At 40.9% G+C, this 14,444-nt stretch overlaps 1 protein-coding gene across 1 annotated transcript in view; it reads right to left on the bottom strand.

Annotated features, from left to right (window-relative positions):
- Positions 1-9,991: 9,991 nt before the first annotated feature.
- LOC115014581 (homeobox protein Meis1-like) overlaps positions 9,992-14,444 on the bottom strand; it is a 38,578-nt gene continuing 34,125 nt past the window's right edge. The window contains exons 11-13 of the mRNA XM_029441564.1: positions 14,126-14,215; positions 13,422-13,536; positions 9,992-10,709 (exon numbers count right to left, since the gene is read on the bottom strand). Of these exons, the coding sequence (XP_029297424.1) occupies positions 13,478-13,536; positions 14,126-14,215 (149 nt within the window). The 3' untranslated portion in view covers positions 9,992-10,709; positions 13,422-13,477. The remainder of the gene's footprint in view (positions 10,710-13,421; positions 13,537-14,125; positions 14,216-14,444) is intronic.

Here is a 14,444-nt window from a genome sequence, read left to right as displayed (position 1 = left end):
GAAGACATATTTTAAGATTCAAAATCAATCCGTCCACCATCTTTCTGTCTTCCAAAAGAGTTTCTAACTCGCAAACTGTGAAATCTGAGCGATCCATCACCAGCATGCCCACCCTCCGCCTGCCTCGCAGCCAAACACAGATACGCACCATATTTCATGGCCTGTGCGTCCGAATAGAATACCCTGCTGCTCTAAAGAAAACACTGAGTTTCGATGGATTTAGGAAGGAATCTGTGGCAGAGCTGTCAGGAAGGAAGCAGGCAGCTACCTGCTTTTTACATTACAGTGGCAGCGGGCTAAATGGCTCTTTTCCCCCAGTAGACATTGTCCGTCTTTGAAATGTGATCCGGGACGGCGGCGGAGGCTCGTTAGAAAAGGTCTGAGCGCTTTCAGAGAGCAGTAGTCAGATATGCAGCTCTCTAATCTCACCAATCTATCACTGTCTGCTTAGAAGTGCCAGAAAGCCTCCGGGGTGCAAACTGCAGCACCAACTCTCATCTGTAAACTGCTGAAATCAAACCCCAGTTTACAAGTCAGCGTGCAGCTAACCCTAACCCTCCTGCACGAGGGCTGGATCCTGAGAATATCCTGCAGGATGGCGACGCACCACACTTCTGAACACGTCAAATCTTTAGTTTTGTTCTGCAACAATGAAACCCACAACAAGGATTTATCAGGAGACAAAACCTCCACCAGGACTGTGTGGGTCTGGTTTGATCTGATGTGATTGCAAGTGACCAAACAACTACATCTTTACACACTGACTCTGATATTGCATGCACAAGTACGTGACACGCCCTTTTCTAACTAAAGCTCCGCCCCCGTCACACCAGAAGGACAGAAATGCAGAAATCTGTAAAGCATTTGGCAGAAAAGAGATAATATCAGTGATAATCTGATGGAGAAGATACATCTTCATGACCTTTAAGGGAAACGAGAGCAGGAGATCCACGCAGTACTGATTGTGATAATAAGAAAGTATGACATGTGTCAACATGTCAGGATAAAAACACTTCAGAAAAGCAGAATTCTTCACACACTTCATGACATGGCAGGTGTGCACTTGAGGGGACATATCATTAAAAACTCACTCCATCAGAGCTCGTGCACGAACATTTGTGTATCTGGAGTGCCGACCAACCCACAAGCCATTCAGATGTGTCCGTAAACTGTTCCTGTCTCCTGACTCGTCAGATTGTTAATGTTTCCAGATCACAACTATTACTTTGGTGCGTGTGACGTCATCATAGTCGTTATAAATGAGGGACCCTTTGAACACAGTTCCCCTCGTCAGTGGAACCGGATCCTTGTTGTCGCACTTTAACAACCTCCTGCAGATCTTTCAGGTGCGTATGAACTGCGTATCATCGTCGCCTGACAGCTTCCAACACTTCTGCTGTTTACTCTCTTTGTTCTTCTCGTCACTGAGGATATTTCTGTAGATGCAACATTTTGAAGTTCAGGCTGTAAATAAACCTCCCTGAACTCTAAGTCTTTGTGCAACGCATGACTTTCTACTTGTACTCCACGTGTATCTGGCTGTTACTGTACAAACATATATTTCTGCATAAAAAAACATCAGAAGAGTTTATAAAATCTGTGCGGCTGAAAAGATGAATCATTTCGTTAATTGAAAACTATTTTTGATGCTTTCAGTCTCAGATGTGAAGATTTGCTGCTTTTCTTTTAATAATGTTCATTTTAAAGTATTAGATATAATCTGGGTCATTCTGACACATTTATCACTATTTTTACAAATCAAACAATCAACAAATGGAGAAAACAATCATAAATAAATATTAGTTAATATTTAAAAACTGCAACAGTAGAATCCTGCGTTTACATTGATGCACGAGGAATAGTAATCTAATGATATAACATATATTAGTTTAACAGTGTAGTGTATTCTTCTACAGCGTGGTATTAGTGCTTTTACTTAAGTACAGGATCTAAATACTTGCAGCGCATGTACGGTAGTAAAACAGCTCTTCCTAAGAGGCTTCATCTCATTTAGAACATCATCTAACCACCTCCATTAAGCTGATTGACTCTGAGTAGATGTTTGTTTTTCTTTCTCTTGGAAAGAGTTGTCCACGAGAGTTTCAGCTCGATGCCTCTTTGTTCCTGACGGACACAAAATGGGGACAATTTAGCGGAAAATGAGGCAACAGACGATTCAGTGGAAGCGTTCGTATGAAACTACAGTGTTGGACTCGGCTGATCTACAACATCTTTCCTTAAATGGAGTTATTGAAAAAGACACCAGAGTTCAAAGATATGGAGAGGATTGGATGTCTAATTCAAAACAGTGCAGATGTGGCTCGGATACAAAGAGAGGGTTGGGGGGGGGGGGGGGGGTATTTTTAGCACATATAAAGTAGAGGAAAGTGAAACTGGAGCAGGTCTGCAGTAAAGTGCGGCAGACATGACGTCATGCAGTGTCTTCCCTTTGAGCTGCAGCCAGTGAGCGGGCGGAGATGGGCGACATTTCCTCCATCACAAGCTTGAAAAGAATTCCCATCGACGTGCTCTTCAGCCCGGAGTCTCGAGTACACAGTTTACAGCTCGCCGCACTTCAAGTCTAATGTTCCACGAGCCTCTCTTCACATTTCCACTTCAACACCCACTTTAATGCGTGCAAACGACTCCAGTTACTGTTTCATTACCGGCCTATAAACTCTACAATAAGTGGCTCCGTCACATCCATCTGAAAGCCGTCCAGGACCTCGCCCACAAAGTGCCCGCTCCAGTGTGCAGCGTGCGTGTGTTTGGGCTGAACTTAATTCTGCATTTATTGCCACTGGCCCGTTGTAATTTATGTCAGATGGTGTCCTAGCTTTTTGTTTTTGTGAGGAGTACAAAGAGGGGAAGCAGAGGCGTGCACGGACTTTCTGAGCAGCACTTTAAAGTTTAACTTTAGGGTTCGTTCCCGGTCTAAGGTCACAGCAGAGGTGTGCAGAACGTTCCTCGCACCTCATCACTGCCCTCCGATAGGATGCAGACGAGTCCTTCTGATCTGAAGTTATAATCCTCGACACTTTAATGATGTTAGGCTCCATTTTTCAACTCTCTGCAGTTTGTTAGTGGAGGAGGAGCAATGCCTCCTACATACACACGTAACACCTCAGTGTACCTCGTTGTCATGCTAACGTGCGCTAATGAGCAGTAAACACGAAGCACAGCTGAGGCTGATGGTCGTGTTCGTTCTGCAGCTTATAAACTAAAGTAGTGAACAGATGCATCGTGTGGAGTTCCACTGTCATGTGGGACGTGCCCTAAAAAGTTAAGGAACCACCAAAGTGACCAGGGTTCATCCTCGGGGGAACATGAATATCGGTGCAACATGTAGTGGCGTCTCATGTTTGTCAAGTTGTTTCTGTCTCGACTGATGAACCATCAACGTTTTGGTCCCCAGCGCCGCCGGGAGTGAAAGGGAACTTTGGCCACAGCTTGTTCACACTGGTGAGAGACATGAAGTGAAACCGTGGTCATGCCACCAGCGTGTAACTCTCTCTGCAGAATCTCCTTGTTGTGGTGAGTTGTTGAGTTTCACATGACCCGGCTCGCTCGCTGTGGGCTGAGAGAAGATTAAACACAAACAAGACGCACATCTGATGAAACAAAGAAGAAGAATCTCGGAGCCAAAACACGATGGATCTTGAAAGCAGAATATTTTTTCAAGAGCTAATTGCGTCGGGTAAGACTAATGCATTCGAACATTTTTCATGCTGCTCTGTTTTCTCTCCAAATCTAAGACGCCCTCAGGAATGCTTTCATTCGTCGACTGTAGCTGCTGCAGGCCGAGCTGTCAGCACGCCGGTGACAAACAGCATTACAGTATCTGAACATTCAACGGAGCAATGAAAACAGTTCTCCAAAAACTTCAGTCCTCCCAGGATGACAATACCATTTGGCCCGTTTCAGCTCGGTCTACTTGAAGCCAAGATGTCTGTTTCAAAGCGCTGCTCTTATTCTCCCCTCGTTCCCTGGACGCCGCTCACATAGTCTGCAGAAATCCCTTTTTTGCCGCTCCAACAGCGAGGATTGTTTGGATTTATGGACGAGCTTTACTGGACTGTTGGGAACCGGCGTGCAATCACTGCGCTGCAATGAAATACTCTGCCTCCACCCGAGTCAAGACTTACAAACCAATTCAGGGAGATTTCTGTCGCAGCAGAAAAAAAGCCCTCAGCAACACTGGATCCTCCAGCTGCACGTTCTTTATAGACAAGCTCGTGTCAAAGTTGAAGAGGTGGGAGGGAGAATATGTGAGGCCACAGGGGGAAGTAAAAAGTTCATGGAAATTAACTTCTTGGACTCTTAAGACAGATAAAGGGCTGTTTATGGAAAAGGTCATTCTCAGCTTGGCTTAAATGAACACAGTTTATCTACATTTGCAGTTTAATTAGAAGCATGTGCACCTTCTGTTGTTTAAAGGAACAGTCGTGTTGGGAAACCCCCCCCCCCCCCCCTACTCTGTCATCTTCAGGTTGTTCTGCACAAAGACGGGAAGCAGCTTCACTGAAACGTGACAAAAGAGACAATTAGTGATTTGATTAGTTATTAAAAAGACTGGAAACTGTTTGTTAACGTGTCTGATGTATATTCAATATATTCAATTAGTTTATATTCAGATCCTGCATTTTAAATCACTTTAGTAAAAGTTTGTCAGGAGATAATCAGGAAAATGTTTCATTAGATTATTATTCCTCGTGCATTGAAGTTCTAGTTGGTCGACGTGGAGCTCATTTTTAAATATTAACTAATAATTATTTTCATTATGGATTAATATAAAAACAGTAGTTTAATCTGATTATGTAAAAATATGTAAAAAAATAGAGAGAAATGTCAAAACTTCAACATTATTACTAATAAATTACAATAATTAACATTATTAAAATGTTAAAATGTGTGAAGCTGGAACCAGGAAATCCAATTAATTTTCTGTCAATCGAATAATTGATTATTCTTACTTATATTTTAGATTTAGATTAAATACAATCTAATCATTAAACACTGTCAGAGAACGTTTGACTGCATAATAAATACTTTCAGTACATTTAGCTGATAATACTCGTACATAATTGAACTAACTTCTGCTTGTAGTGGAGTATTCTCTGATTAATACTCACATTAATGAGTTACATTTCCTCAGCGTGGCGTCTTGATGTCGGATGTGGTGTTTACTGAAAAATAGCAGTTTTAAGCCCCGCCCCCACTAACGAGCTGAGCTAATTGAAGTGAATGTGATGGTGAGTGAGCTGCAGGCGGGCGCTCTCACTCTCATTAACCTGATTGATGCAGTCTTTGCTCACAGCTGCAGATTACATGTCACTGTGAGTCATTAGTGCTTCCTCTGAGCGAGAGAAATGAATCTGACCTGAGACCTGCACACAGGAAGACGTGAAGGATCGCTGCTCAGATGGATGGAGACTTTCAAACTGTGTTTTCACTGAGAACTTTCATCAGTGTGATGGTGACGTCTGTGTGACCGCTCGGTCGTTGTAATTAATTAAAGTGCTCCAGTGGTGGAGAAGTGTTCAGATTCTTTACTTCAGCGTTAACGTGAAAAACAGCCTGTTTTCAGCTTTGTGACGATGCATTTTACAGCTGATCCAAGAGGCTTTTTAAACACTTTATTTATCTGGAGGAGGAGGAGAATCTTCTCAACACATAAAGGAACACTTCATCACACAGTGTATCACAAACACTCCACACATCTGGAGATACAGGCTTCACACTGGACAGTGGAGTAGAAGCATAACAAGTACCTCAATGTTCAACCTACGTACTAAAGTAAATGTACTTCATGTCCACCACAGTCAAACACCTCTTTATATATTATGTTCCTGTTACATTTGCCTCTTCATTTCTATATATTATATATTATATATATATTATTATACAAGGTGTCCTGGTGTGTTCCACACTTTCTTCTTCTGCAGATCTTTTCTTAGTTGTCATGAAACAATCGAAAGCTCCAGAACGTCTATAACATTTTTATTTACCTGTTGTAATGTTTAATTCAATATGTTGCATTGCATCTGAAAAATCTAAGGATCATTTAATTTGATGCCAATTATTATTATTATATATTTTTTTTAATATTAGTATTATATTTAATATTTATATATTTGTTAATCTAGTACATTTGTATAGTTCTCATATATTTCTAACGTTTTTATTTACAGTTTTTTTTTAATGGAATTTGTTGGAAATAATTTAAGTTATTTTATTTTATTTAAAAAACAAAACTTTATTAATTTGTACACCTTGTTCTGCTTCTACTACCGCCGCTGCTAACACACTTCTTCTTCCACGTGGTCTTTAAACGACCTGCATGTTCAGATGATGATTGTTTTTTATAAACGACATTTAGTTTCCTCTCGGGGTAAACTGACCCCCCACCTCCTCCCTCCCTCCCTCCCTCCCCCACCCCACCTCCTCCACTTCCTCTCTCTCTCTCTCGGTAACCATGATCCTCCCCTCCCCGAGTCCCTGGATCCTCTGTCCGACACTGAATACCTTCCCCTTTTGCCCCGCACATGGGGAAACACATTTAATCCCTCCTGAAGCAAGCATTTAATTAAAGGCAATAAATTATCCAGCTTTGTGTTGGGTTCTCCTGGATCCCACAGACCTGCAGGGTTCTGCGGAGTATTGATGGACCGGCGGGTCACAGGTCCAGACCTGGAGGAGGCAGATTAATGTCTCCCTGGAATTTGGGTCTGCTCAGACTAACGTTTGTTACTCGAGTCCGAATTAGGAGTGGGTTTGTTTAGATAAACCTCGTTACCTCTGTGGGCTCGCTGCCTGCAGGGTCATCTCCTGAGCACGAGAGCTCCTCCTCGGGACCAATTCATCACCATCCCAACATCTCCGCTGCATTCTTCCCTGCTGAGAGAAAACACACACTGATACACACACAGACAAGTAAAACTGACTCGTCTTCTTTTTTTATCTTGAACTTGCACGTGATGCTCAAACGTCGACGTTGGTTTCCCTCAAATGTAATTAGTTGTGATGTTATTATCTGCCCAGATAATTCAACAAGCTTTTTGTTTGTTTACATTCCTCCTGTTGCACATTTAAAAAATGCACTTTAGGAATAAACTTCTGTTTTTCATGTGGATGTAGCTGAAACTCGTTTCCTTGTGCAGCCCTGTGTTGGAAAATGACAAAAATAATCCTTGATTGAACTCCATGTTTTATGTTTTATGTTTTATGACGTGCTGTCATGTTTGGTTGCTGATGTTCTATTTTCTGCTCTTTGAGTAAAGCTGATAAAGGTTTCATTCATTCAACAAGAGCTCACATTAACTAACTGTAAATGAAATATCAGGGGTTACCCAGGAATTTGGTGGTAACTGCAGGGGCGGGAGTGTTGGAGGAAAGTGTCGACTATACTTATAAAATAATTCTATAATTGAACCGGGAGAGTAGAAAGTGTTTAAGATGAATATGGTTTTACTGGTAAGTTGACTTTTGATATATTGTTTACAAACTCAGGCTAAATGAGCAGTAATAAAACATGAAGCTCAGTTTACTCCTCATTCTACTCATTTACCTGCGTTCAAAACGTTACTCAAATTACAAAAGTATTAGCATTAAAAACAAAGTACAAAAAGTCATTTTGCTCATTTGAAAATAATTATATTATAGGATTATAATTATTGATGTATTATCACTTTAATGAGGCAGCTGGTAAAATAGCTTTTATTTTTTCCTACATAAACTGTCACATAGCAGAAAGTAAATAACAATTTATATAGTAAATCATTTGATTATTATGTAATTATCAGTAGATGACCTTTGACCCCAACATCAAAGGGTTAAAAGTAATGAAACTATTTTTATAAATATTCTTGTCGCATCTTGAATTTTTGATGGAGCTGTGTTTTTGTTAGTGTGTGTTTATAAATAGTAGTTTTAATAACTAATAAATCACCTGAGTGCACACGGTGCATTCACTGCCTGAGTGACCGGTGGGAAATTACAGCACAGCTCTAAACACTCATTTAAAAATCTTTCTCAAACTTGATTTTCCTGTTTATTTCCGCTGTCGCTGTGTTGTTGTCACATCGGCCACAGTCTCCGAAGACTTGACGTTTGATTCTTTGACTGGCTAATCACACATTTATCTTTAATAACAGAGATGAAGGCAGTTTCCACAATCCCCTAAAGAGGGCAGTCAAACATGGGAGTTGAAGCTGCCGCCTGTCAGTCAGCTCAGAGGGCAGCAGAGGGAGGCCTGCAGCACTGAGGACACATGTTTGCTTTAAATCTCATATTTTGGGCTTCCAAAATAATCTGCAGTTGGTTTAAAAAAATGTCACAAAGACGATTAAAGTCATCTGAAGAAGTTGTGATACATGCAGCCGGCTGAATATCTGCACTCTGCTCCACTCCCTGCTCCAAAATTGATTTCAAGACGGAGATAAATGATCTCCTTTGTGCCGCCAGCTTTGAAATGAGGTGTATCTAGGAAACTCCCAGCGGATTGGGAGAACACATCCATTGAGGGGGCCAACTGGAGCGTGAGGGGGAACTAATCTCTCCATTTAAGAGTTTGGAGCAGATTTACGTAAAATCACCCTTTTTTTCTTTCTACTCCTCAGTCAAATTCCTGAGGAAGAGTGTGCAGCTCTGAAGACTAGAAACTTCTCAGGTCTGCAGACTGAGAAGTTTTATTTCAAACCAAACTGTGCAGCTGAGTGCCAGAAAAAGGCCGAGCGAGCCAGCTGCTGTTGGCAGAACTGTTCCCCTCTTCAAACTCAGAAATTACACATGAAATTAAAGTTGTAATTTTAGTTTTGCTTCAGTTCTGCTGAAGGTTTTTTGGCCCTTTTCCCCCCACAAAGAAATCCAACGGCTCCTCCAGTGTGTTGATGTGAGGTGAATTTAAGTGAGTTGCCATGTTGGCACTCAGAAGTGGAAAATAAATAAAAGATGGTGACTAATAGTGGAGGCTACAATAATATATTTCATAGTTTAAAAGTTAGTTGGAATAAATTCTTTATGTTAAAGTAGCAAAATCACAGTGGAAGAACACTCATTCAGAAGTAAACGTTTACTAAAAGGAAACAAATTAGCAACAAAATATACTCGAGTATGCAAAGTGTGAGCAGTGAAGAAGAGTTCAGCTACGTCACGTCTTCAAGAGTTCAAACCAAAGAGAAAAGAACAGACGGAAAGATGAAACATTACAGGATATACTTGGGTACAGATTTGATTTATCTTTGAGTATTAGTCACCTATTGTACTTTATTATTCGTCTTTCTGCTGCCTGGCATGTTCAGAGATTGTGTTTTGGGGTTTTCTATGATGAGAACGTGATTGAAAGTGTTTGGTTGTAGCGGCTCAGTGTTTTTAGAAGCTGATCTAGTAGTTATACAAAAAACTAAAGAGTTGGTCGTGTTTATAAGCAGCCAAAAACATCTAAATAAAGTTTCCTCCAAAGTTTGCGAAGTTCGTCCTCCACAAATGATTCTCTCTGGACCCGTGTGACAGTGGAAGTCTTCGTCTGCTAACATCTGCGAGGCTGCACAACATCGTGCACAGCACTGACGACACTTCTCCTTTGTAATTATACGATCATTTAATCCTCTGCAGGAAATGTTGCAATAAGTAATAGTTGCATAACTTTGAGGGAAATCATCTTGAACATGTCGTAAGCAAAGGGCCTGAAGAATGATGTGTTGCTGAAAAATGATATTGGATTTATTTTATGAGCTTATGTTTTGAATTAACATCTTAAATTGCAAAGCATCCAGTGAGTCCAGCTGTCAGATAAATGTAGTCGAGTGAAAAGATGTTTCTGCTGAAGTGTGACGGAGGAAAACTAGAACTCACAGGTTCCACACGTGAAGCTCTGAGATGCACTCAAGAACTTATTAGTTCCACTTCTGCGGTCCAGTGTTGGACACACTTAACTCTTTCTGGTCGACTGCAGCACGAGGTGTCGGGAATAAAATACTTCCAATCGAGGAACAACTTTGCTTCACTTTTTATTTATTTTAGAACTCAAAGGTTTGTGGGGCTCGAGGGAAGATAGAAGTCTATGAAAAAAGACAAACACACACAGTGTGAAAAGTGAAACAGTATAAGTCCTTTCCTTTAAAACAGTACATTATGCAAAAAGGCAGCAGCAGAGCACTTGTAACGACTTGTCTCTCGTCCTCGGAGAGTCCTCGGTAAACAGCGCTCGGTCACGTGACCTCTGCCGTCCATTTTTCAGAGCTTCAGACTCTTGAAAAAAACGGTTTGTTGACACGTTTTGAAGGAACGCCTCGGAAAATACAGACATCAGCTTCATGTCGATATGAGTTCAACTGCAGGAGAGAGGAGGAGAAGGAAGCTCTGCTGCTGTCAACATGTCCACTTGAGGCTTCTGTAGTTGTAGTCCACAGAGGTGAAATCGGTTGGACGATGCCGCTGACATCACAGGAAATAAATCCAAAGACGTGACGTTTGTGTCCCGATTCAGAAAAAGTCCCGCCAAGTGTCATGAGTGACAGCTGTTTATCATCATCTGTCCCCAAAGTCTTTGTTTCTGCGTTTGATTTTAAGACACAAAGCGTCTCCAGTGGACAAGGAGGCGCCGCCGTCAGGGGTTTGTTCCTTATCAAGCCAGGTAGATACCCAGAGGGGGGGGGGGGGGGTCCTGCTCCACGCCTGCCGAGGACGTCTGCAGACCTGTTGATGGAGTCCTGCAGAACAAACAGATAAGGTACAGGTAAGACGTCAGCAGGAAGAAGACTTAAAAACAAAAACTGAGCTGAAGGAGAAACTGTTGTTAGATGCAGAAATATGATCCAAAAGTCCAGGAGCAACGAATGTGGCAACAAAATAATGATTCTGATCTCGTTCTTGTTACGTTGTCTGTTTGTCAGTGAAGAAATAGCATCGTCATAATCAATGCAAGTCACCGACACGTCACACCTGAAACAAAATGCAACTGCATGTCGTGACAAAATAAGATCCGATAAGCTAAACTAAACTAAACTAAGCTAAGCTAAGCTAAGCTAAGCTAAGCTAAACTAAGCTAAGCTAAGCTAAACTAAACTAAGCTAAGCTAAATTAAACAAAGCTAAACTAAACTAAACTAAACTAAGCTAAACTAAACTAAACTAAGCTAAACTAAGCTAAGCTAAGCTAAACTAAACTAAACTAAACTAAGCTAAGCTAAACTAAACCAAGCTAAACTAAACTAAACTAAGCTAAGCTAAGCTAAGCTAAACTAAGATAAGCTAAGCTAAGCTAAACTAAGCTAAGATAAGCTAAACTAAACTAAGCTAAGCTAAACTAAGCTAAGATAAGATAAACTAAACTAAACTAAGCTAAGCTAAGCTAAACTAAACTAAGCTAAGCTAAACTAAGCTAAGCTAGACTAAACTAAACTAAACTAAGCTAAGTTAAGCTAAGATAAGCTAGACTAAACTAAACTAAGCTAAGCTAAGCTAAGATAAGATAAGCTAAACTAAACTAAACTAAGCTAAGCTAAACTAAGCTAAGCTAAACTAAACTAAGCTAAACTAAACTAAGCTAAGCTAAACTAAACTAAACTAAACTAAGCTAAGCTAGACTAAACTAAACTAAGCTAAGCTAAGATAAGCTAAACTAAACTAAGCTAAGCTAAGCTAAACTAAGCTAAGCTAAACTAAACTAAACTAAGCTAAGCTAAGCTAAACTAAGCTAAGCTAAGCTAAACTAAACTAAACTAAACTAAGCTAGATCTCGAGGGTAATTGTTGTGCAGCAGATGCAGTACAACGTGTGCGAATCTAAAATGACAATAAAAATGTAGTATATAACTCCACGCTACGATAGCTTGCACCCTCCGTCCCCTCAGAGGTAATGTGTCAACACAGCCTGACGGTGGAAGTGCTGACAAAGAGTTACTTTGCAGATTCAGATTAATGATACAAAATATAATCAACAAATAAGTTTTGATGCATTATTATAGATACAGATAAGACCCAACAGCATGTACACTGTAATTAATGTACACATTAATGCATCAATATTTATAATCCAATAGTAAAATATATATTATTCATAATTATTTTGTTATATTTTGATACTAATGCTACAATGGAGACTTAAATCTGAACACTTCCTCCACCTTTCTACTGAAATACAAATATTAAAACGTTTGTTGTTGTGGTTGTTGTTGTGGTGGTTGTTGTTGTTGTTGTTGTGGTGGTTGTTGTTGTTGTTGTTGTGGTTGTTGTTGTTGTTGTTGTGGTTGTGTTAACTGTTGCTGTGACCAGCGGCTGGAAGCGATGAAAGATTACAATTTAGGATGTAGTTTGGAATAATTGTCCATAAAAAGCAAATGTGATTAAAAAAAAGGAGCCCAAATGGATGTGGAGTGGTCATTTCCTCGTGTGTGTGTGTGTGTGTGTGTGTGTGTGTGTGTGTGTGTGTGTGTGTGTGTGTGTGTGTGTGTGTGTGTGTGTGTGTGTGTGTCGGCTGCATGCATGGCTGCACCAGATCCCAGCTGACAGGTGTATTGTTTCCCGAGAGCCATAAGCTCAATAATGGCGGAGGGGAAGAAAGAAGCGCTTCTTCTGAGACTCTTTAATTGTCTTTGGTCTGCTTCGGAGTGATGTTGCCGTCTGACTGACCACATTTTAGAGAAACCCCTCCTCAACCCCCCCCCCCCCCCCCCCCACATCTCTACCTCCTCCACACTTCCTTTCCACACATTAACGTCCTCTTAATCTTTCCTCTCTACGCTGCGTTCACTGCCCCCCCCCCCCCCTCGATAATGGAAACTGCTTACGGAGTAATTGGACGCCGTATAATCAAATGAAGAGATGAGCGTTCTGCGTCTCTCACTAATGATCAGTTAGACAGAATATGGAGAGGATCTCAGAGGATTAATTGACCTTTAAATCAGATAGAAATGTCTTTAATTAGTGAGGAGGAGCAGAGAGGAGCAGAGAGATCCTTTGACGTGTTTTCGGATGTTGTAGTTCTTGTAGTGACGGTAATGAAGTACATGATGATTTATACTTCTAATATTATAACTTTAGTTTCTTTGATGATTCATTTTAATAATACAAAACATAATCAACAAATGATCCTGTATTACTCAGGGTTCAGATAAACTTTATTGATCCCTTGGTGAACTTCACAAGCTACCGGTTATATATATATATATATATATATATATATATATATAATAAGCAGGTTATAATAGTAAAAGCTTCTTTACATTTACCAGCTGCAACATCAAAGCACATTATTAATTATAACCCAATACATTTTATTCTGAAATGGGCCATTAAGTATATTTTATATATTGCACATGTTTTATTTTGGTGGAGACAAATATCACAAAAACCGAAGGCTGCACGTGTAGATACCAAAAAAAGAGTGAACTGGCCCTTTAAACACCTGACTCGTGTTACTCACGGTGGTTTCCCGGGACACTGGGCGTGTCCTCTGGCTGCAGGGTGGTGGAGGTGGTGCTACATGTAGTGCCACTGTCCGTCCACGCCCATCCCCATCCCCACGCCGCCCATCGGACCTGCAGGACAAACACAGAGACACACAGTTGAATCATGAAGGTCTGTATCCTCATAGATACCTGCAGATCATCTCTATCACTGGGAAACTCATAACACTTCCTGTAAAAACATTTCAAATGAAGTCCAAGTCCATGACTTTGATTTCATCTCGACTTTAAGATAAATAAAGTGTTTAAAAAGCCTCTTGGATCAGCTGTAAATGCATCGTCACAAAGCTGAAAACAGGCTGTTTTTGTGAGGAGCTCATGAAAAGTAGACTTTTTAGAGACACGTGGTTCTCACAGGACAGAGACGCTACAAACATATGATGATCTTATAGAATATGATGCATTGATGGAGATTACACTACCAACAGGATGTAAAGGAGGGAACATTAGAACAACCTTAAACATGTACAGCAGTAACACACAACACACACATTAATGCAGCAGGAATATTAATCCAGAAGCATCACATGTAATGAACCTCACAGGGAACATCTCACTGCACGTACTTTACATGTTGGTAATACTTCTATTGTTTTAATTTAGTAAGGTGTGTGTGTGTGTGTGTGTGTGTGTGTGTGTGTGTGTGTGTGTGTGTGTTTACCAGGTGGTCTGATTCCCATGTGTGTCTGTCCGTCCATAACGAAGCCTCCCATTGGCTGACCATCTGGGCCGTATGGTCCTGCATGGCTCACTGCGGACACGGAGGGAGAGATTACTCTTTTTAATTATCTCGCTGCCGGCTGTCCCACAGTGATGACATCACTCTCACACTCACAATGTGAGGCGGAGGACGGTTTGACAGCTGCTGTCTATCACGGAAGCTATTCCTTTCTTGGAGACATCGACCTCTCGTTAGCGGTGGTGAGTTGCAGAGAGAGATATCTAAACAACTGCTGCTCATTTGAACAGTGGATGTTTCT

Source organism: Cottoperca gobio, chromosome 1, assembly GCF_900634415.1.
Source record: "Cottoperca gobio chromosome 1, fCotGob3.1, whole genome shotgun sequence".
Classification (NCBI taxonomy): domain Eukaryota; kingdom Metazoa; phylum Chordata; class Actinopteri; order Perciformes; family Bovichtidae; genus Cottoperca; species Cottoperca gobio.
Note: the sequence above shows the minus strand (reverse complement) of the source record. Positions and strands in the feature narration are given on the sequence as shown.